Below are 23,666 nucleotides of genomic sequence, written 5' to 3'. Positions count from 1 at the left end.
GTAAGTAGGGCGAAGGCATGGCAGAGTAAACCAAGATATATTTTTAAGGAAATTATGTATGTTCTCCAGTTGTAATTAATCCGTTGATCCGTAGTTTAGACAAGTCCTCCACACAGTATATAAGTTTTCATTGTTAATACCAGCGACTTTGAAATACTTTAGCTTTGTTTTATTTATGGGGTGACTGATTCTGGCCCTGCTCATTCCCATTATATATATATATATATATATATATATATATATATATATATATATATATATATATATATATATATATATATATATATATATTTATCTATTCATTCGTGAAGAGAGTGACCCTAGACCGTCCGCCACACAGTACACATGTTTACAATGATAATACCAGCAACTTTGATATATTTTGGCTTTGTTTTGTTTATGGGATGACTGATTCTGGCCCTGCTGAACCCCATTATGACCATTTATTTACTCATTTGTGGAGAGACCATCCCTAGACCGTCCGCCACACAGTACATATGTTTACAATGATAATACCAGCAACTGAAATATTTTGGTTTACTCTTTACGATGGGATGACTGATTCTCGCCCCGTTGATCCCCATTATGGCTATTTACTTACTTATGCGTGGAGCGACCAGCCCAAGAACCAAGAAAGATAAGAGAAGACATATCGCAACATAATTATTGGTGTGTTTTAGGCCACTCGAAACGCAGATTAATCGTTCAAGTGTTTGTTATTCTTGGCAGTGAACTGAATAAATAGCCAACGAGCGTAAACGTCAAAACAACAACGTCCCTCAAACACGAGAGATGAGTCTAAAGATGTCCAACCAAACCCGTAAGAGCCGAGCATGCAGTTAAGGGTGTGTGGGTAACCTGATCCTGCTGCCCCCGCTGAGGAGTGTCGCAGCAGTCATGTGGACATATTCATAAGTTCACACATTTGACAAGGCTTTCGTAGGGGAGGTTGTGGGCCTTACCATAAGTAGTTGTGATCCTGGTGGTAGTTTGGCATGATTTCTATACTATGAACGTGAAGAAACACTCACAATAATGCATATAACCTTTTTTTTTTTAGCCCTTTAGAAATAGTTGATGGGAGAGGGGCAAGCGCCGTGCTCGTAATCTTAAACATTTCGTCGCTCAAGCACACAAATTTGACAAGGCTTTCGTAGGGGTTGTGTTGGGCCCCTCCATGGGGATTTGTCTGACCGTGGTGGTAGTTTGACCCATCCTATGTATACCTTGAACCTTAAAAACTCATTAGAATCCGATTGATCACCTCTTTGGCCTTTGGAAGTAACTGGTGCGAGAGGAGGAAGCGTCTCAGAATACCCCAACTATATGTTCTCTCATGCCTCCGAACACTCAGTTTATTTGGTTCTCTTAAGGAGCGTCCTTGACTTCTTGATCACGCTCCTTAACTCTTCTCGCGAGGAATGTATGAGTTACTGCTCTGTTCCGCATATGGCATTGGGACACACACACACACACACACACACACACACACACACACACACACACACACACACACACACACACACACACACACACATACACACACACACACACACACACACTTCTTCGATGCTTTTAAATCCACTACTAATTCCTGTTCATATGTAACAAAAAATAATCTACCTTTCTCGATCATTATATACCCATCAGAGACTCAAGGGGCAGCGTGACGGAGATAAACACCAAGGCCACGCGTAGGTGTAGCCTATGGTTGGTATTCTCAGACGCTTCCGCCTCTCACGTCAGCTATTTCCAAAGGCCAACAAGGGGATTAATCGGGTTCTAATGGGTTTTTAGGTTCGCGGTACAGAAGAAGGTCAAACTACAACCAGGGTCATTAAACTATCCCTGGAAATGCTCAGAACTCCTACGAAAGCCTTGTCAAGTATATGTGTTTAGGCACCGAAATGGTTACGAATATGGCCCCATGTTATGCCCCTCCACTTCACCTCTTGATGCACGCCAGGGTGGTATAGGGATGTCAAGAGGGAGTCATCAGTCCAACGTTACCAGATTGTCGTACTCAGCCTCTTATATTTACCGATTTCTGACCCCAAAACTGTCTCCTGGGCCCCGATAACAAGATTCATTCATAGTTATCGTTAAAACAGTTAATTCATGATGTTTCTTGGCAATAGTTATGCGTCAGAAACCGGTAAATCCTATGCTCTGAGTACGATAATCTGGCAACGGTGGTCAACACTTCCTGCGCCACGCCATCCACGGTAAACATTTGTCAGTGTAAATTTTCCTCGGTGGTGTTGACGTGCCCAAGAGACTCGTTCCCATGCCCCTCATTACTCACCACCACCACCACCACCACCACCACCTTCGGACGTGAGCTCATGGCCACCACCACCACCACCAGCGTTCACCTTCCTCTCCCTTCCCCCTCAGCACTTTCCTCCTCACCCTTTTGATCGGTTTACCTCAGGAGGACAAGTCTCGTAGTTCGTCCAGGTTGTGCCAACAGATTTTTTTTTTATATATTTTTTATCTATATGTTCAGTTCTTTCTATTTATATTTGTATTTACGCAGAAAGATAAGTTGGTATGTTGATAAGTTGTGCGACCAGATAATCAGTAGCGTCCTGATAATACGTATATAAGGTGTTGGATAAATATGCAGCGGACTCACTTCACTCCCCCAGTCCCCCCTCCCGCTCCTCACCCCTTCCTCCTCCTCCTCCTCCCCCTTCCTTCATTAGTGGAATGTCGCGGACGTTCAACATGTCACGTGTGTTCTGTCGCGCTCACCTTTTTTTTCTGCCTATCGAAAATTACAAAAGAAGAAAATCAAACGTTATAGCAGCACTGAGGAAGAAAAAACCGCGTCGTGTCCTGTAGGCCTTTGCAAGATTAAGACGTTAATTGTGAGAGCAAAAAATATCGCTTCAAATTAAACGTTATAACAACACGAAGGATGAGCAGGAGTGAAGACTTAATGTGCCGTGTATAGTGTATGTAGTGTTCTGTAACGTTTGATTTCTCTTTAGCCTTCATAAGATAGAGGCGTTAATTGTAAATAAAAAAAAAATACTTATACGTTATAGGGAAAGGGAAGGGAAAGCAGGAGTTAATTAAGTAAATGTGGCGTGTAATCTCTTTGTCTTCTGTAACACTCGAAATTCTCCCTCTTTAGGTCTCGCAAGATTGAGACCTTCTTCCTGTTCTACCTTTACTTCATTTTTAACTTTCTCATCTTTTTCATCGTTTTTTCTTGGTCTTCTACTACTACTACACCTTCGTTCTCTCCTCCGTCTTTTACTTCATTTTTAACTTTCTCACTTTTTTTCATTTTTTCTTCGTCTTCTATTACCACTACGTTTTCTTCTTCGTTTTCTTCTTGTTACTTGTTAAAAAAAATCGCTACAAATGAAAATGATTAAGAGTGAAGTCAGAGCAGTGAGAAAGGGGGCGGGGTGCGATGGGGGTGTTGGTATGTAGCACGTGCCAATAACTTTCCCGTCAGTGTGACATAAATATCAAACCTTTAAGCTGCTCCTCCGTCACGTCTTGGCCGGCCCACGAGGGAGTGAGTTCCGGAGGGAGGAAGCCGCGCAGGGGATGAGGGTGCTGCTGGTGGGATCGGTGTTGTCAGACGCTTCCGCCTCTCATCAACTACTTCCAAAGGCCAAAAGGGAGATCAGTCGGGTTCTAATGAGTGTTTTGTTAGGTTCATAGTACAGAAGAAGGATCATACTACCAGAAGGGTCATAAAGTCACCCCTGGAAATGCCCCAAACTCCCACGAGAGCTTTGTCAAATGTGTGTGTGTGTGTGTGTGTGCTTTGGCGCCGAATTGTTTTAAGAATTTAATGTTGGTGGGACGCTTCCGGAATGTGCCTTCCCCCATGATTTGAGGTGCAAGGCTTCTGAGGGGGAGTGAGTGTTTTATAGAAAGGATTAATGTGTGTACCTACCTGTACGTGTGTGTGTGCGTGTGGGTGCGTGCGTGCGTGCTTCTTATCCAAATAAAAGAAAGTGTTATAAAAATTCAGGCTCAGAGGTATTACTTTGTGGAAGATGACTGTAATGTTTATATTTAACAGCAAAGGCACATTTCCTACGGTGAGAGAGAGCAAAAGTTATTCCTGTCGGTCTGAAGAAGAATCAGATTCGTGTGTGGAGGAAAGCATTTCTATTACCCATTACTTGTCCCTTCGTGTTGATCATTAACGATTTGTTCTTGTGTTCCAGGTGAGTGACGCGTCGTGGGTGGCGAGCCGGAGCCACGCGGGTGTGGTGAGTAGTGTGGGGGTGGGGGGGAGAGGGGGGGCGTCATGGCCTGGGAACCACCACTCTATGTGGCTCATCTTTCTTATCTTGTATATGATGAACTCAAAATTGCAAGGTGACCCCTTAAAGGCTAGTCAGCCTGTGTGTGTGTGTGTGTGTGTGTGTGCCGGAGGTGGTGTATACACCTCCCACACCCGCCGCCGCCGGGGCTCTCTCCTCGTTCGTGTATCGCGCCCTTTTTACGCACTTACTCTGAGTAGCAGTCGCTAATCAAATCTTCCTCGCGCTGCTAAATGTCGACACAAAAATTGGTTAGAATGTCAGGTTTCCCATTTTCGGTGATGGAACCAACCGGCTGTTGCACTTCCCCTCGCCGGGTGGCGGAGGAGCGATGCCTCTCGCCTCTGTGGCTCTCCGCCGCCTCCTCCGGGCCCTCCGGTCCCCTCACGCTGCCTGCTGCCACTGTCGTCCCCGCCGTATGTCTAACAGTCCTAAGGTCTCGGCATGAGGCAGTGAATAGTTTTGTTAATGCCGTACAAGAAACTTGATGGAGTGGGCGGGGCAGGGTGGTGCACGGCCAATCCGAGGGGCGGGTTGCCAGGACACCCCGCCCACGGACGCCACAAGATGAGCTAGGGTTATCTCCTCCGTGTGTGAGCATCACTCCAAAGTTGTGTGTCAGTGAGAGGCTTCACTGGTCGGACGCGGCGCGCGGAGGCACGTCTGGGATTTACGACCCTCAAAAATCACTGCCCCGACTCTTAATAAGCATATTGCCTCTCGGAGCAAAGTTGCCATCGATCAGAGACTTTTAGCGGTGTTGTGTCATGTGAGTCGAGGTGTGAGGCCGAGTGCTGGCACAAGAACGACCATCGGAGCCTCCGCCGCCGCCCCGTCCCCACCTCCACCACCACCGTCTCAACACCAGCAACAATGTTTTGCACTTATCCTTACTACAAGACTCCGCTGGTCTACATGCCGCCCCAGAAGCCACGCGGGGTAAGACATCTGACCCTTTTAGCTCCTTGCTCTCCGTCGGGCCGGTGGGTGGTTGGGTGGTTCTTGGGTTGAGTAATGGGAGAGATGAGCTCGAGCCAGTGTAATGGAACGGCGGTGAATGAATAGCGGCTGTGTGGCGAGGGTGGCACGCGAGGGCACTGTTGACCTTGGGCGCCGTTATTGTAGTGCTGCTGGGGCCATTCTGAGCGCGCCCCGATGAATTTGTTACGCTCTCACTTATCTAAACTTTTGAGAAGCCGCGACGAGCCTCATATCAGTGTCCCGTTAGTTCGGCAGGACTGTCCGAAGCCCGAGTGATTGAGGTTGTAGACGTAGCATCTGGAGTCAAGGAGAGAAGCGTCGCCCGATCACCCTCCTCCCCTCTTCCCTTGATCCCTTGGGGGTTTAACTTGATCCCACTTCCGGCCGTGTAGAAGCGGTGACCATGGGCCGCCGCCGCCTCGCCGCCCTTCCACGGCTTCCCCGTCTCATCTGTCTCTGCCGAACGGACCCAACCTCGGCGGGACTCAGGTGATCTGCTAATTGGTTCTTAATTTAGGCGAAGGTAAGTGTTGGGACGGCCAGTGATCTATTTTGGTGCGTGTTCTGCAGCCAGGTGAGCATTGGCTGCCGCACCCCGCGCCTGTCATCGCCACACTTGCCACGCCGCCGCATTTCCCAGACCGCCCTTGACACCTGCGGCGGGTACGGTGTCGCGGGGGAGCACACCTTGGCGGCGGCTGTCAGAGGCGCCCACCTGTTACGATGACGTGGTTACCTTGTGATTTATTTCAGTTCTGATTGGGGAGAAAAAAGAATCATGCGAGCTGGGCGCGGTGGGATGTGTCTGGGTCGGTTGTGTCCGTCCGCGGCCGTGGTTAGGGCAAGGGCTTGGCTATCAGAAAGGAGAATGTGGTGATAGGTGTGGCACGCTTGGGCAGAACGAAAAGCGGTGGAGGCAACACTGGCGCTACACACACACACACACACACACACACACATACACACACACACACACACACACACACACACACACACACACACACACACACACACACACACACACACACAGGGTCCCACCATCGCAATAAAGTCCTTAGTAAATGAAATGCTAAACTGCAGCCACACTGGAGTTGTCGTTGGTTTATTTTATTGTAAAAAAACGCATTATTTACGTTTTAGCGTAGCATCGGATTTCCATTCATTAGTAAGTCTCAGAAATCAAGTAGAACCAAGAGGAGATATATTTTTTGTCGTACTTTAATGATGGCAACGGCTATATATATAATTTTAGTATTGATATGGCTTGCAACACAAAAAACTTCCATTGCGTGTATTGGTATGCCTTTCAACATATACATACACACAACACTTCGTGCGATCGTCACCACCCTGAAGGAGTCACCAATCGCGTGTTGTGTTGTTGTGTTCCGCCCGCGTGCCAAGGCGGCGAGACCCGATGAAAGACATCTGGACGGGGCGCCGAGTCAGCTTACTGAATCCGCGTGTGGTGGCGACTACTGGGGGTCAAGAGGTGCTGGAACGGCTGCTCTCGTGCCCATGTTTCCTCCCGCCTCTAGTGTGTTAGCAAAGTGGTGTCAGGGAAGAGAGAAGGAGGAGGAGGTGTAAGGTCAAGTAGTCAAGGAAACATTTGGGATATAGGAGTAGGGTGATTTCGATTATAAGGGTGTAAGCAAACTGTGGAGTCAGGGATGCATTCTGGGGTACAGGAGTAAAGTAGGTATAGGTTCAAGGAGTCAAGGAAGCATTCTGGGGTATAGGAGGAAAAGTGTAAGAAGAGGTGTAGGGTGATATTGGTTCGAGTACTTAGACGTCGATTTCTTATGGCGGAAGGCAAGGGAGAGTTAGGTTACGAGGGAAGGCAAGTAAGAATTAAGTAATGAGGATGGCAGGTTAAATTATGAGGGAAGGCAAGTGAGATAGCGTATGAGGAAGGCAAAGAAGCTAGATTATGTAGGGAAGGAGGTGAGAGTTATGTTACGAGGGAGGGCAAGTGTGTTAGAATGCGAGGGTCAAGCTAGTTAGATTATGAGGAGAGACGAAGTGAATGATTATGAGGAAGGGCAAGGGAGCTAGATTATGAGGAAAGGGAGGTGAGAGGTAAGTTACGAGGGAAGGTAAGTGTGTTAGATTGTGAGGAATTCAAAGCTAGTTAGATTATGAGGAGAGACAAAGTGAGTTGTTATGAGGAAGGGCAAGGGAGCTAGATTATGAAGAGCGGGAGGGAAGTGAGAGCTAGGTTACGAGTGAAGACAAGAGAAAGTTAGGTTATAAGGAGAGACAAGTGAATCAGACATGGGGCAATCGTAATCGATTACAATTTTTCAAGTAATCGTAATCGATTACCCTCTCATTTTTTAAGTAATCGTAATCGTGATTACTTTTGCGATTACATTAGCAAAGTTTTAGTTAATAGTTTCTCGTATAGCATGTATGTACTCTAGATATCTTGCAATTCAACCAATTAAATATTTAATATGGTGTACATGTGTATGAAATTTGCAAGTTCACCTTTCAGTCTTTCCTGTAATCACGATTAATACATCATGTAATCGTAATTGATCACACCTATTTTTATTGTAATCGTAATCGTGAAAAATATGAAGTAATCGTAATCGATTACATAACATAAGTAATCGCCCCATGTTTGAAGTGAATAAGGGCAAGAGTGATCCATTATGAGGGAAGACAAGTGAGTTATATATGAGAGAAAAGGCTAGAAAGAGTTATATGCTAGGAAAGGCAAAAGATTTATATTATGAGGGAGCCAAGAGAGTTACATATGAGGGTGAGGCAAGAAAGATATATTATGAGGACGACCAGTGGGAGATATATTATGAGTGGATCCGAATGAAGGTTACATTTTGATGAAAGATAGGAATTACATCACGTGTGAAGACTAGTGAGAGTTATACCATTAGAGAAGCCAGGTGTGAGTTATAAGGGAAAGAAAGTTAGTTATATCATGAGGAAAAATGCATAGGTGTACGTGAAGGGTCAAGGTATAGCCAGGGAGGGAGGGAAGGAAGGAAGGGTGGTGCATGTGTGACTGCTGAAGTGAGTCCAGATGAGGGTTGAAGGCAAGTGCTGTGTGGGTAACTTGATTGAGTCCAGATGAGGTTTGAAGGGAAGTTATCTTAGTGTTGTTGACATTACTCAGGACGTTTCTATGTAGGGTTATATTCTTTCTTTAAACATTTCTGTGCCCATGCACCCACATTTGACAAGGCTTTCGTAGGATTTCTGGGTATTTCCATGGGTAGTTTTATGGCCCTGGTGGTAGTGTGACCCTTTTTCTGTACCATGAACTTAAAAACGCACTCACTAGAACCCGATTGAACTTCCTTTTGGCCTTTGGAAGTAGTTGAAGTAGGAGACGGAAGCGTCTGAGAATACTGTCAGACACTCGGACGCTTTCGGCTCTCACAACACATACTTCCAAAGACCACAAGGAAGATAAGTCTGGTTCTCATGCGCGTTTTTCACATTCATGGTGCAGAAGCCTGGCCAAACTATCACTAGACTTATAAAACTACCCATGGAGATACTTACACAACCTCTACCAAAGCCTTAATAAGTGTGGGTGTATAAGCCCCGAAATGTTTGAGAGTACGGGTAACAGACTGACTTAACCGAGGAACACTAAGGCGCCAAGGTAAATTTTAAGCTTAGTTATAAAGTAAGACGGTCCTATACTTTCCCAATGGTAGAACACCGATGCCTGTCACCCAGAGAGCAGTGCACACAAGTTAGACAGGATTTCACTTGCTCAACACTAACACCAGGAAAAAAATTAAACCTATTATACAAACACTTATCCTCAATTGCTATCTTTTCCTAGTACTAGAACACCAATATTAAGCCAATCATCCGGAAAACAGTGCACACAAGTTAGACAGGATTTCACTTGCTCAACACTAACACCTGGAAAAAAAATTAAACTTATTATCCAAACACCTATACTCAGTTGCTTTCTTTTCCTTGTACTAGAACACCAATATTAAGCCAGTCATCCGGAGAACAGTTTTCACGGATTAGATGACATTGCACTCCCAACTATAGGACACCAAGATCGATTTTAACCAAGCAGGGGACACCATACACAGATTGGACGTTACTACATTTAAAAGAAAAAGGGAGAATGAATTTGTTAGTTTATTGGCCACATGGAAAGTGCAGTATATACATGTTAAAAAAGATAATCTGTTAGCTGTTTTGACCTCATAGAAGATGCAGTACATGATAACAAAGAGATAATTTATTTGTTAGGATTTTTGGACACATCGAAAGTACAGTGCAGGTCAAAATGTATTTATTACCTGTTAGAAGAGAGATGAGGTTAGGTTAGGTTAGGTTAGTTTTTTTTTTTTTTTTTTTTTTTTTTTTTTTTTGACACGCCGAAAGTACAGTGCAGTTCAAAATGTATTACCTGTTAGAAAAAAAGGTTAGCCTAGGTTAGGTTAGTTTTTTGGACACCTTGAAAGTACAGTGTAGGTTAAAACAAAATTGGTCCACCACAGTCGCAGCTGAGGTGGTAGTATTAGTTAGATAGATTTGGTGCCAAGCGAGGGTGCATAAGAGCCAGTCCAGTTCGTCTTAATGTTTCCCTGTGCGAGATGCTGTGAAGGTGTCTGGTCTCTAGTAGTGTTAGTAGGAAGGGGATGGCCTCTGTGTCGTGGTAGTATTAGTTAGATAGATTTGGTGCCAAGCGATGGTGCATAAGAGCCAGTTCAGTTCGTCTTAATGTTTCCCTGTGCCAGATGCTGTGAAGGTCTCTGGTCTCTAGTAGTGTTAGTAGGAAGGGGATGGTCTCTGTGTCGTGGTTAGGTCTCCGTGGTTGGGAGGCGACATTCAGGTTTTTGGCTCGTATTCTTAAACATCGGCACCTCAAGTACGCCTGTTTGAAAAGTCTTTCGTAGAAGTTGCTCGGATCTTGATGGATCGTTTTGTGATTCCAGTGATAGCTATACCCGACCTCTGCACCATGATCAGGAAGAAACACCCTAGAAAACCCGGTTAATATTCTCTGGAGCTTGGAAAATAGTCGTAATGGGAGCCTGATACGTTTAAGAATATGGATGTTTGTTTCGTAGGAGTCCCAATAGTCCCCAATGACGAAGGCCTCTATCTGTCTTGTCTGTCTCGCTCGTGTCCCTGGAAAGTTTCACAGCATGGATCGTGGGAGTGACCGGCCGGGCGGGGAAGAGGAAGAAACTCGGCTGCAGGAAATGCCGAGAATGAAGGAGGAGCAGAAGTGTGTGACAGTCGAGTGAGAGAGGAAGAACCGTCAGGTCAGGAGGGACTGAGGGAGGGAAGGAGGGTATATATAAAGAGAGAAAGGAAATGGCATGAATGAAATGAGTGAATGGACGAGAGAGATGAGTGTGAGAGTAGTGAGGTAGGAAGTGGCAAGATTGAAGTGAGTGAATGAACGAAAGAAATGAGTATGAGATAGGAAGTGGGATGACTGAAGTGAGGGAAGCAAGGTTGAGTGGCATGGCTGAAGTGAACGAAAGGAGAGGAGATGAGTTTGACAATACAGCAAAACTTGGAATGACAACTGAAGTGAACGAGATAGAGAGAGAGAGAGGGGAGATAAGTGAGAGAATAAAGTGAGGTTGGGAGTGGCATGACAAAAGAAGTACGAGAGAGAGAGAGAGAGAGAGAGAGAGAGAGAGAGAGAGAGAGAGAGAGAAGTGCCTGTCTAATGAGGTATAGGGAGTGGCATGATCAAGGATGGAGTGAGCGAAACAATAGGAGTGTAACCATTTCGCGAGCTTGAAACTGACATGAGATGGAGTGAGGGAGTGAGTCAAGGAAGGAAGGATAAAAGGAAAGACGCACTATAGCAAGACTGGGAAGGAATGAGGGCATGAGCGTGGCAGTGAGGCAGGTCTCGTCGGCCCCTCCCAGCTCACCGCCGCACCTGCAGGCTAACGCTACTCCGAGGCTGACAGCGATAACAGGTGAATTATATCTCGAGTCTGTCATCCAGGTGAGCCCGACCGACCGACCCGCATTGAGCTGACAGCGTTTTGACAGTGTGTGTGTGTGTGTGTGTGTGAGAGAGAGAGAGAGAGAGAGAGAGAGAGAGAGAGAGAGAGAGAGAGAGAGAGAGAGAGAGAGAGAGAGAGAGAAAAGGGGGTTAGGGGTGGGGGGTTAGCGGCCATTAGCAGGCAGGGAGAGCGAGCGAGTGAGTGAGGCTGGGCGGGGCGGGGGCTCAAGACGCTGCAGCCCTCGCCTCAAGTCGGCGGGAGGGAGGTGCCCGGGCCGCACCTCGTATTGGGACTATCGACTCAGTAATGGATGACTCGTGTTCCACAGCCACGGCTCCTACACGCCGCTCCTGTTCCTCCTCCTCCTCTTCCTCCTCCTTTCTCTCTGTCTTCTCTTTCTCACTCTGACTCCTCATTCTCTCTCTTTGTCGCCTTTCTTTCTCTCTCTCCTTTCTCTTTCTCCAGTTTCTCACCCACCTTTCTTTTTTTCTCTCTCTCCCTCCTTCTCCTGCCTCCTCCTCCTTCCTGACTTTCTTCTACTTCTCTTTCCTCTTCTTCCATTCCCAGCCTCCTCCTCCTCTTCCTCCTCCTTCATCTCTGCCGTGGCTATTCCGTCTTCCCCAGCTTTTTCCTCCCTTTCCTCTTTCCTCATCTTTCCCAGCCTCCTCGTCCTCCTTACAGTTCCTTCTCTTCTTTATAGTCGTTTTTTTTTACGCATTGTTTTCTCGATCTATCTATCTCCGTCATCGTCACACACATTCAATCGTCGCCTCTGTGGTTCTCCCCATTCGCTTCGTCAGCCCTTCGTCAGCTTCGTGGCCCCCCCGCGTGACGAAGTGAGAAGGCGCGTCCGAAGTATGTAGAGACGAGCGCCCTGCCTTTTTCTTTTTTTTTCTTTCTTTTTTTTCCCTCTGAAGCTAAGTATGGAAATCCGTGGCAGAGAGGAGGAGGAGGAGACCCGAGGCTGTGTGGTGAGAGAAAAAAAGAATGGCTTGCACTGGACTCGCGATCTAAGATAACGTGGTTGTATGGAGTATATATTGTGTGTGTGTGTGTGTGTGTGTGTGTGTGTGTGTGTGTGTGTGTGTGTGTGTGTATTGTGTTCCTTTTCTCTCCCTCCTTCTGAGTCCGTTTTTCTTACTCTTCTTTTTTGTTTGTTTGTTTGTTTCCCTTCTTACTCTTTTTATCCGTGTTTGCCGCCGCCAAGTTCGCCCGTGTTGAGGTCGTGTTTGTGTGTGCGTAGGAGTCGCGTCGGAGTCAGCAGCCCCACGGCCACTGTTCTGGCGCTCACCCACTTTTTGCCGTGTTTATCGAGGCTCAGGTAGTGGTGATGCTCCCGTAAAGCCGTTTTTGTACGGGGTGTTGTGTTGCGCAATCTGCGTTTTTGGTTTTATACAGGCAGTGAGCGTGGTTAGGGTGTGGCTGGAGGCAAGATAGGGTGCGAGATACTCTCTTGGAGGGCACCACTCACCTGTGCAACTCCCTGAGACGACAATGCTTTCTCAACAATGCTGTTTTATGAGGGGCTCGAGCCACCCTTCCAAGGTTGGCTCAGAGGCGCGCACTCGGTGTTGAAACATAACCCGGTCTATCTTTTTGCTGCCAGTCTATTATCTGTTATCATCATCATCATCTCGCGGTGTTCTCCGGCGGCATAAGAAACTCCTCCCGTCCTGGAGCTGTCGCAGGGAGGGGGGGAGGGGGAATGAACTACATTTATCCTTCATGTTTGACTGCGACGGGAGCTGCGAAGCTTCCGTTCCTGCGGCCTGTGAAGCAACGCCAGAAAGGCCACCGACTCCCGCCGCCTGCCGTCACCGAGTTACAATAACACGTCTCGCAAGACAGAGCCGCTTATCGCTGCATTTGTTGTTTGTTCTGTGCGGATTCTTCACGAATCAATGAATGCTCGGGTTATTTATTGGCGTATCGTGGAAAATATGAAACTGAACGGTGAACAGAAAACAAAGGAAGGCTTTCAGTATTTATCATTATTTTTTTTCTCGCTTCCCTGAGGCGGAGGCTATCCCGCCTGACAGCAACGAATGTCGACGATAAGGCGGGTATATGTCCAACGCGACTTTACGAATCGGTCGCTTAGACTTGCCGAGTATTGGACAAGGAGATTTTGCATATATCATCACTACCCTCGGGGGCTCAAATTTCCATACGGCTGGGAGCGCTCGGCCGCCTCCCAGCCTCCCCTTGGATGCCTGTGCTCCCCGGCCCTGACAGTGTACTCAAAGCTGCCCCGACAGAATGTGGCTCGTGTAGGCCTATGTAAGCTCATGTCAGGAGCTGGGGTCAGAAGGAGTAGGCGTTAACTTGCGGGGTGTCGAGTTAGGGTGCAGTGTTAGTGTGAGACGGCGGGCGAGCACCAGGAACGAGGTCTTGTAGCCGCCGGAGGTGGCAGCGTCTCACCAACCTCTCGTTGCCACTCCGAGGATGGTGACGGGAGCAGCGCCTTCCTCAGCCTTCCCGTGATGCTCGGGACGCGGCTCAAGGATGCGGGAGGTGCTTTTTTGTGTTGTTTCATTTCAGGCCTGGCCGTCCTGGTCACCCGGTCGATGGCAATGAATAAAAGAACGACTTGGAAATATGGCATGGATCCTCAATATTTGGGGTGGTGGGGGAGGGGGGGTGCCGGGGTCGCTCCACCTAACCCCACTTGACCTCAGCATCAGCCCAGAGTAGACCAGGCGGAGAGGCTGTGTGGCGAGGCTGGTTTTATGGGCTCTTGGTGTTGGACTTGACTGTGGCTCTGTTCAGTAGCGGGCGTGGTTACCGCCGGACTAGTTTGATACAAATTATTGAAGATGAAACATTCAAGACCAGGTCGGAGGCGCTGGTGGAGTGGAGGCAGAAAATAAACTATTATAATGTAAAGTATATATAAAAATTTGCTCAATGGAATTGATTCTAGTCCCACAAGTCCCTTAACGTTCGTCACGTGCCAGACTTTGTTGTATGTATGTGTGTTTATGTGTATATATATTTATTTATCGTAACAGTAATGGTCGCGGTCTTGGCTCCCTGAGATGGTGAGCCAGACTGCCCGTGGAAGTGTTGCTCCTTGAAAATTGTTTTAGGCTTCCACCTAGCATTACCTAGTTTAAAAGAGAAATACCTACTGTGTGTGTGTGTGTGGTGTGTGTGTGTGTGTGTGTGTGTGTGTGTGTGTGTGTGTGTGGAGTAACTCGGGCTCCAGCGCGCCTGTATCACCACCACACTGCTGCCACACAAAGAACGATATGGAAATTACCGGAGGGCGGCGCCTTTGAAGCGGTGCGGAGCGTTCCCTCGACACCCTCGCTGTTAGGCGAGTTAGCGGGCGCCCCAGGCCTTCCCGCCCGCCCTGCAGCCTCCCTCCTGATCGCCAGCCTCGGCCACTCCTCCCGCCGTCCTTTGCTCATCATTGTTGTTTGTGACGCAGTAATTCAGGGTCACATGAGACAGCGGGGCCGCCAGGGTACACAGCAAACCATGGCAGTGGCTTCAGGACCCGCAAAAAGAGGGTGTAGGTGAAGGTTCACCCGAGACTTGCACCGCCGTCGGAAGCCCCGAGTGGCATTGATCTTCCCCATGCAAGTGGCAGACATGGTTTCCTGAGCGGTCACCTCAAGGGAAATTTATTATATCTTGACTTAAATTATTTTCGTCGCGGGAAAGTTGGCGGTGAGTGTGAGGCGCCTTTGGTCTGAGAGGGTGACGGTGGTGAAGACTTTGTCCGAGGCTGGAGGGGGAGGGAGCGGCTGGCGGTGTGTCGCTCACCCTCTCTTCACTTTCGTGGCCGGCAAAGGAAACCCGTGATGGTTTTATGATGACCCAGCCGTGGACGTCGCCTCCCTCATATTGCACTTTTTCTCCCCTCGGTCCTCCCACCACGGACGAAATAAAAAGAAAGAAAAAAACTTGACTTAGATCTCCTGCTGCCTTGACTGTGCCTGTCCCCCGTCCAAGATGTGCCGAGATGGCAGAGAGAGTGAGTCACTGTGCGGGCTGACAACAGGGTCTATGGATACGATAATTCCACGTCGGGATCCCAGTGGCCAATGTTGCCGCTATGAAGCAGCTGGGGTGTGTGATCCTGAATAATCTGCCTTCATAGAAATATGTAGCGAGGCAGCTGAAACTTCTTATTCCTCATATACAGTTATTAGTAGTAGTAGAAGTGCTAATAGTAGTATTCATCTTTCAATTGGATGTGGGTAGACGGTACATACGAGCAGCGGATGATCACTGCTTGAAGCTACATTTAGAGGCGCTTATCAGTTGTATTAGCCTCCATCCTTTGGAAATTTCCATGTCCATCGTGCTATCAACACATGGTGGGGCCGAGGCTGCTTCAGGCACCTGAGACACGTGAGGTATTGCAGAGACGAGCAAGGCGTTTCGTCAATGTCAACGCGTTTCTCAAAATGTCGAATGCTGATTAAAATTGCCTGCATCCCTCGACGCCGCCTTGTGGGATAAAGCTTAATGTGGAGCTCAGAGCTTAAAGTCGTCTTTTACTTAATCCCTGCTACATCAAGTCCGGCGTTTCTTAAATATTGTCTAAAATTACACTGCATACCCCTAAAACTTACAAAGCATATCCCTAAAACCCGCAAAGTTGAGATTTGTGCATGTTCTGAACCGAGTCCGAGGCTGTTCTGCGGCATCCAAAGAAGCTGTAGGTGGGCGGGTGGGTGGTGGTGGTAGTGGTGGTCTTGCTACGCCGTGCAGACTACCACTACTAATCGGCGCATTCAGAGTTCCCAATACAGAGCTTGTGGGACAGTATTAAAAGACGGTGGAGTTATCTGACAGTGGACCTTGTGGATTGCTTTTGTTTTGTGATTTCTCTATCCCTGTCCACCTATCTATCTTTTTCAATCAACCTGTCAGTGTGTGTGAGAATGTGAGCATAAAGAATTGTGAGGGGTGCGTCGCAGGTCGTCTCGTGGGGCTGTTGAGGGCCGGGATGTGGCAGTCAAGTGCGGGTTGTTGTACTCCTCCTTATCGCAGTCGTGGCGTCACATCCTTACCTGCTTGATACGAACCCTAACTATTACCTGAGCCAGACACGCGTGCCCCTCGCTATCTAGCACGATTGACGGCGCTAGGTTAGAAAGGTGGCCCTGTATAGTGTTGGAGTTGTTGCTTTAGGAGTGTATAGGAGGGCTTGAGAATGCTGTTTTATCTAATGCTTTGGGGGCGGATCACGAGAAAGAGAGAGAGAGAGAGAGGACAGGGGCGAGGAATAGACGCTGTATGTTAGAAAACTGGCCCTGTATAGTGTTTGAGTCGTTGCTTTAGGAGTGTATAGGAGGGCTTGAGAATGCTGTTTTATCTTATGCTTTGGGGGCGGATCACGAGAGAGAGAGAGAGAGAGAGAGAGAGAGAGAGAGAGAGAGAGAGACAGGGGCGAGGAATAGACGCTGTATGTTAGAAAACTGGCCCTGTATAGTGTTTGAGTCGTTGCTTTAGGAGTGTATAGGAGAACTTGTGTATACTATTTAACAAGTTAGTTTAGTCAAGGCTTTAAGGGGCGGCATCACGAGAGAAAAGGAAAGGGAAGGGACAGGGGCGAGGGTGAGGACTAGACTCTGTATGTTAGAAAAGTGGCCCTATTTAGTGTTTGAGTCGTTGCTTTAGGAGTATAGGGGGGCTTGAGAATTGTTTAACACGTTAGTTTCAGTCAGTGCTTCAGGGGGCGGCATCGCAAGAGAGAGAGGGAGGGAAGGGACAAGGGCGAGGTTGAAGACTAGACGCTCAGTGTTAGAAAACTCAGCAGTGAATATATTTTTTCTTCTTCAACCCGATGCTTCAATGTTCATGTTATAATTGATGACGTTATACTCTTAGGAAGAAAGAAAGGGAGGGGCGAGGAGAAGGGGAAGGGTTGAAAGCAGTAAGTAGTATGTTAGATGTCACTTTTCATAGTCATCCGTTGCTCCAGAAGTGTTCAGATTCTTTTTGGTGATATATAGCTGGTGGACGACATACAGAGGGAGGGAAGGAAGAAGGGGGTTGATGGCGTGAAGGAACGGGGGCGGAGGTGGGTTCGTCGCTGCCGCAGTCTCTCTTACTTATTCCGCCTGACATTCACATTTTAGCTTTTATTCACATCGACAAAGGTTAAGACACGGTAGATATCACGGACAGTCCTAACGCATGCTGGAGTGGGAACCCAGACACATCTACTCCAGCCCTTCAGTCCTATGGCTCGATGCCCAACGGTTTCCATGGGCACTCACTCGCTGCCCCGCCCACGCGCATGATGCTACACCCATCACAAAGCTACACCACTACCTACACACACTTCTGCTCCTACTAGACAACTCGCAGCATCCACCGCACAGCCACACACCCACCTGTACTTACTAACCGGGCCGTTACACCCTCCTCACACACTTGTACCCACCAACCGGCTGGCTACACCCATCTACATGCACTACAACCATTTACTCCCTTGCACACAGCCCTCTACACCCTCCTGCACCCACCAAACAGTCTTCTACATCCACCAAAGCCAGTTACACCCTACTGCACCCATCAAACAGCGTCCTACACCCACCAAAGCCAATTACACCCAACACACAGCCCGCTACACCCTCCTGCACTCATCAAACAGCGTCCTACATCCACCAAAGCCAGATACACCCAGCACACAGCCCCCTACACCCTACTGCACCCACCAAACAGCCTCCTACACCCACCAAAGCCAGTTACACCCAGCACACAGCCCGCTACGCCCTCCAAACAGTCTCCTACACTTACCACACAGCCACGACAGGCTATAAGGTTCCCAACAGGTCATCGGGTTCTCAGCTCTCCGCTTTGTAATCTTGGTGTTGTCAGCGCTGCCCCCTGCCTGCCTCTTGTTGGCCCGGCAGCTTGCTTGGCCATGCACCTGCTCCGCCCTGTCGTCAGCGAACTCGCATGTCACTCGTGTGGTCTTCCTTTCCTCAATGCACCGTGATTCCTGGCACTCCAGAGTCTCTCTCTCTCTCTCTCTCTCTCTCTCTCTCTCTCTCTCTCTCTCTCTCTCTCTCTCTCTCTCTCTCTACACACACACACACACACACACACACACACACACTGGTGACGCCCAGTGATGCACATTCACATCCGCGTCCCAAGACACGCCCCTTCTGAGTGCGTCGGTCATTGCCAATAGCCTCGCCCGGCACACACAATAGGCTGTAGTATCAACATGCATGACCCTTAAGCTTAACAAGAACTTCGTTATGGATCTGGATCACGGAACAGACTAGCCGCGACTGTCTCCCGGCCATTAGGTGTGTCTGCTGCCGCTGAGCCATAAACACGTTTATGCACGCCTCGGTGACGCTGTTCAGGTGTGCGTCAACACTGCTCCGCCGGCGGCACGGGGAGGGAGGGACTGCCAGCAGATGATGACCTAGGATGCAGCACGCCTAGTGGGCCATTCATTAGTTTGACCTTGATGTTCGGGGAAGCTAAGTCGGGCACAATAGCTGCGTCCAGAGCGTCTGTTGCTGGCGATGACAATGGTGATGAGAGGCTTATGATGAGCATTTCTATTCGCTGCTTAGGCGAGCGTGTTTAACTATTGCTAGATATAATTTGGAAGGCTGTGCGTGCTGCTGACTTGTGTTTCGTAAGGAAAATGTTAAACGTTTTCAGTTCCACAGCTGAAAACAGGAAAGTTACATCAATGTTGTTGTTTTTTGTTGTTGGGTAAAGATATTTCCGGGACTGTATCCAACCAAATAAAGTCAAGAGGCTTTCCCACTGTGGCAGTGCACCGAGGGCGAGGCTGTCCGTCATTAACATTGTAAGACGGTATAGTGGTCGCCGTTGACGGTCGTGCATTATGAAGACGCCGCTTCCCAGAAAAGGTTATTTTGCTGCTCTCGTCGCTCCATCACCCCCGGAACGACCACATCTAGTGTGATGCATTCCAGCTGCTTCTAGCCAGTAGTACGTCTTTTATTATTATACTACTTGTAAATAGTGTTGCATTTTTTCATCTGACCGCCGTTATTCCGGTGCCCCAGACCAGTGTAATGAAGTATACTATTGTTTTACACAAACCACGAACCACACAACTTGTTTGTTCCAATTGGTTCCAGCAGCCAGCCTCAGGACCACCTGGTATTTCACCCCTAAAACAAGGCACCCATGGATGGAACGTCCGCCCAGCAGCAGCACTGAAGGAAACAGCAGCGGCATCTCTTCCCCAGCGCTCTCTCCCTCTTTATGGGGCTCAGCCACCCTCGTAAAGTGCTCGGCCGTCTGGTGTGTGCGCCCCGCTCTCATCTCGGGCCAGGTGGCCCCGAGACGCCCTAATCATGCGACCCACGACACGGGGTTGGCTTGACCTGGAATTATTGTATGAATAACTGTGAAGCTGTAAGAGTGTCTTGTATTTGGCGGACAGCTTGGAGGTGCTGCGGTGGGGACGAGGGCGGCGGAGAGGGAGTGCAGGTCAGCGTCTGGCGAGTAAGCTGTCCAGGGGTGTAAACCACAACGGCTTGCTCCTGCCGTGGCTCTCCGTATCCTTGTCTGGTGTATAGGTTTTACTTAGAAATAAACATGATGGGCTTGGAATAGCTGAGCACGGTGGTGTGCGAGGCCCATTCGGGCGGGCTTGTGGGCGGTGCGGGGAGGAAGAGACGGGGTGAAGGGAGGGTGAGGACGAGCGGACCAGCATGCAGCCTGGAGTGTACGGATGTCTACGTCTCGCTCGTATTGAGTAATTTTCTTGAGTGCACTTTTCATATTCAGCGCCGCGAAATTATCTTCTCAACTTAATGAAAAGCGGCGGAGTGGCAGGTAGGGCGGTAAGGGGCAAGTTGCTGCCCGTTGTGGCGCGGGATGAGCCTAAACTGCCAGGCGGGTTACGCCCCTCAGGCCGCCGTCTTGATGTCCGGCCTGGCACTTCCTAGCTTTATGAGTGTCCATTTATTATTTACTCCCAGTTTATGGCTTCAATAAGTCTCATATTAAAGTGGCCGCACTTGGCGTTCGGACACTTCCGTTTTGTTTCGTCGTCGACAACTTGTCATGACTTCCTGCATCCAGTGCCTCCAAGAGACTTCCCTTCAGCCTCGTTCATCGCAGACAATATTGTTACACATGGACCTGAACTTATGATCCGCGGCCCCGTGCCCTGCTACCGGCGGCCACCCTGCGCGACCGCCCGTGTGGTCCTCTTGGCCTGAAGCCGTGACGCCGCCGAGCAAGGGCCTGCAGACACGCTGAAGCTGTTCACTTGTGGCCGGGAGGCTGCGAGCCAACTCGGAGCTGGCGCTGTGTTTTTGTGATCGTTTTATATATATATATATATATATATATATATATATATATATATATATATATATATATATATATATCTATATGTGTGTGTGTGTGTGTGTGTGTATGGAGAGAGAGAGAGAGAGAGAGAGAGAGAGAGAGAGAGAGAGAGAGAGTGCTTGCGGCTAGCATTGTGGTGGTGCTGAGGGAGAGGGTAGGGGGGCCAAGAAGAGGAGCAAGAGGGGGCAGTAGACTTCCCATTATTGGATGAAGCGTCGGGGCCGCCCAGCCACATTATTGGGTTTGGTAGCCACCGACGCGATAAGTGATATTACCCAATATTACCGCCGCCCTGTATCACGGAGACCTGGCCGGACCGTCGCGGGGCTGCGTCACCCTCCTCCGCCATTACTCACGCACACCGAGCCCCGCGGCGGTCTCAGGGAGGTCCTCACGCCGCCGACGCCGACGCCTCAGGTTCGGCACCGCCCTGGGCGAGGTTCGGGCACGCAGCGTTCAGGGGCTGTGTGCAATGGATAAAGGGAATTCGTACATAATGTAGCGTGTCAGTCACTGTTAGTGCATACATAAAACGGTTTTCAAGGAAGTTCGTGACTCCCAATTTCTTTATTGACAACTTTCACTAATACAGCGAAGATTTATTTTCTTATAGACTCCTGTCTGGTGTTACCAATAAGCTTCCTAGAGTTGGAAAACATGATTAACCTATATATAGTATATACTAAAGCAGTGATAATAGTTATGAAGACTTGTACCTTTCATCTGTAGAGAGATGCTCTTAAAAAAAAAAAATGTCCTATTAGGTAGATAATAACTTTTTTTTTTGACCTCTTAATAATTTCTTCATTTGAGCTTTCATTCTTTGAGACCTAAAAAAAAACAGCCAATAAGTTGCTTTTTTTTTTTATTATTATTGCCTCGTAGTAATCGTGGTAACCTTCTTTGCAGTATGGCTCAGATGACTTCAACCAGGACTCGCCGCGGTACACGTCGCCCAAGCCCGGCGGCCTCTATGGGGACTCCTACTTCATGGGTAAGCAGGCAGCATTTTTTTTTTTTTTTTCTTTTTACAGCAAGGGAGGCAGCTCAAGGGCAATAAACAATAAACAAAAAAAGCCCGCTAGACGCTGCTCCAACAAAAGAAAATAGAACGAGAAATCAAAAGAGAGGTCAATTTCGCGTGGAGAGGTGTCTGATGCTCTCAATAATTGAATAGTAAATAATACAATACTTTCCATAGTTGAATAGTAAACAATACCAAGTTCAACCTAGCCTCGGGTCCTACATTAAATAGTCAATGGATACAGCCTTTAATGATACTACACACCAAAAAATTCTGAGCAGTTTGTAAACTCGTATGATTTTAAACATGTTGCTGTCCTCTTCGGCTTACAGAGGGTGGAGGCAGCGATGTCTGGGGAGCAACTGGGGGTGGCGGGAGCGGAGCAGCAGCAGCAGCGGCAGTGGCAGGAGCCATGGGGAGTTATCCCTACCCCTCACCGTCCATGATGGGCCCCTCCTCCCACCTATCACAGCCACACTACATGGCCCCTCACCTCCCTGACCACATGGTAAGTACAGGAGGGAAACAAGACTTCTCACGCCTTGTATGTCTTGCTCAACATTTACAAATTAACCTGCAGTACAGATCTTGGTGGTCATGTACCATGGAAATTTTACATATTAATTAAGCCCTCTGAAATATCAAGACTGCAGCCACCACCACCACAGCAAAGATAAAGTTTGCCAGCAGCAACTTTTATCAAGTGTCCTCTGTATCTTGGAGGTGTGGAGGGAAATGTTATGATTGTACAGCAGAGTCTAAGACTTTAAATAACATCAACTCTGTATGCATAGATAAGCCAAACTTTTCTTGCTGTATAAATTTGGCACTTGTAGGCTTGTGAGTTTCAATACATAACTGGATGAAATTGATCACTGTCATGGGACATCATATTAATGAAATATTAAGAATTACTTTTTACCTCTGCAGGGTTATGAAACCATGGCCTCAGGCTTGCCACCCATGTCATCATTCCGAGGGCCAGGTGCAAGCAGCACAACAGGAGGCGGCTCAGTGGCCACCTCCTCACCACTCTACACACACTCCCCTGTGCCTAACCACACCCAGGCCACAGCCACAGCAAATACTGGTGACACACTCGGCAAAGCATTATCTTCTGTAAGTACCCTGTGTGGTGTCTGCTCCTGATGGAAGAGTAGAAATCAATGTGTACAGTGTGAATTCAAAGAAAAAACATCAACAAATTTCTGCAGCAAATCACTGAGATCGTTAAAACCTCGGGGCAGAAGGACTTATTCTATACTTTACAGACCATAGGTTTTCAGGAACTGCATTTTGCAAGCTGACTGGCCTCTCACAGAGTCTTATTTTCTTGTATCACCTGGCCACTGTCTCTGTGATGCCTTCCTGCACCCAAACTGTTGTCACTATAATCCATCATTTTGAGATCTTTAGGAAATCTGTCTGTACACCATTTTTATAGAATTTTTAGCCCTCACTATTAAAGGCTGTTGTTGTGTTTATCAGATTTACCCCGGCGAGCAGACATCCAGCAGCTACAGCAGTAACCCCGGCACCCCTGTGTCGGCCACCTCCCCGCCACCCCTCACCTCCGGCGCCACCAGTGGGGCCCCCCAGCAGTGGCCACAGCCTCACACGCCCACCTCACCTCACTTTGATCGTTCTCTTCCGATGGTAAGTCTCCGGGGCTTCTTCCAACTAGAGCACCATTTTAGAACCACTGAAACTAGTTCTTTTGTGCACATTGTTAAGTTTGACACAGTTGGGTATAGATGATAAAGGGACACTGTCAAATTCTTTTTGGCATTGTATCTGTTAATGGCATCCTTTGCAACACCAGCACTAAGCTTTTCAGCATCTCCACTTGTGACTAGTTCATCTTGCATGTCTGTAGTCTTCTTAGTCCGGGGCACAAATCTGTCATCAAAGTACCCTGTGTGTAGCAGTGAATGATTTTGTATTTTAACTTCTCAGTGTTATTGTTTTTTCACATTAGTGTTCTGTATAGAAACTGCAAGCTTAATCAATATAGTTGTAGGACTGTTTTGTATATTTATTAGTTATGTATTAGGATTTATAAAA

General features: G+C 48.0%; 1 protein-coding gene across 7 annotated transcripts in view; it reads left to right on the top strand.

Moving 5' to 3' along the window:
* LOC126996626 (transcription factor 12-like) overlaps positions 1-23,666 on the top strand; it is a 38,649-nt gene that overhangs the window by 1,980 nt on the left and 13,003 nt on the right. For 5 of the 7 annotated variants that reach the window (XM_050857304.1, XM_050857302.1, XM_050857303.1 and 2 more), the window contains exons 2-6: positions 4,200-4,244; positions 21,488-21,572; positions 21,935-22,110; positions 22,533-22,721; positions 23,091-23,258. In XM_050857304.1, the coding sequence (XP_050713261.1) occupies positions 4,200-4,244; positions 21,488-21,572; positions 21,935-22,110; positions 22,533-22,721; positions 23,091-23,258 (663 nt within the window). Of the gene's footprint in view, positions 1-4,199; positions 4,245-4,888; positions 5,238-21,487; positions 21,573-21,934; positions 22,111-22,532; positions 22,722-23,090; positions 23,259-23,666 lie in introns of those variants that run through there. The other 2 variants (XM_050857307.1, XM_050857305.1) reach the window with 2 other exon arrangements.

This window comes from Eriocheir sinensis, chromosome 10, assembly GCF_024679095.1.
Source record: "Eriocheir sinensis breed Jianghai 21 chromosome 10, ASM2467909v1, whole genome shotgun sequence".
NCBI lineage: Eukaryota > Metazoa > Arthropoda > Malacostraca > Decapoda > Varunidae > Eriocheir > Eriocheir sinensis.
This window is presented reverse-complemented; position numbering and strand designations above follow the sequence as displayed.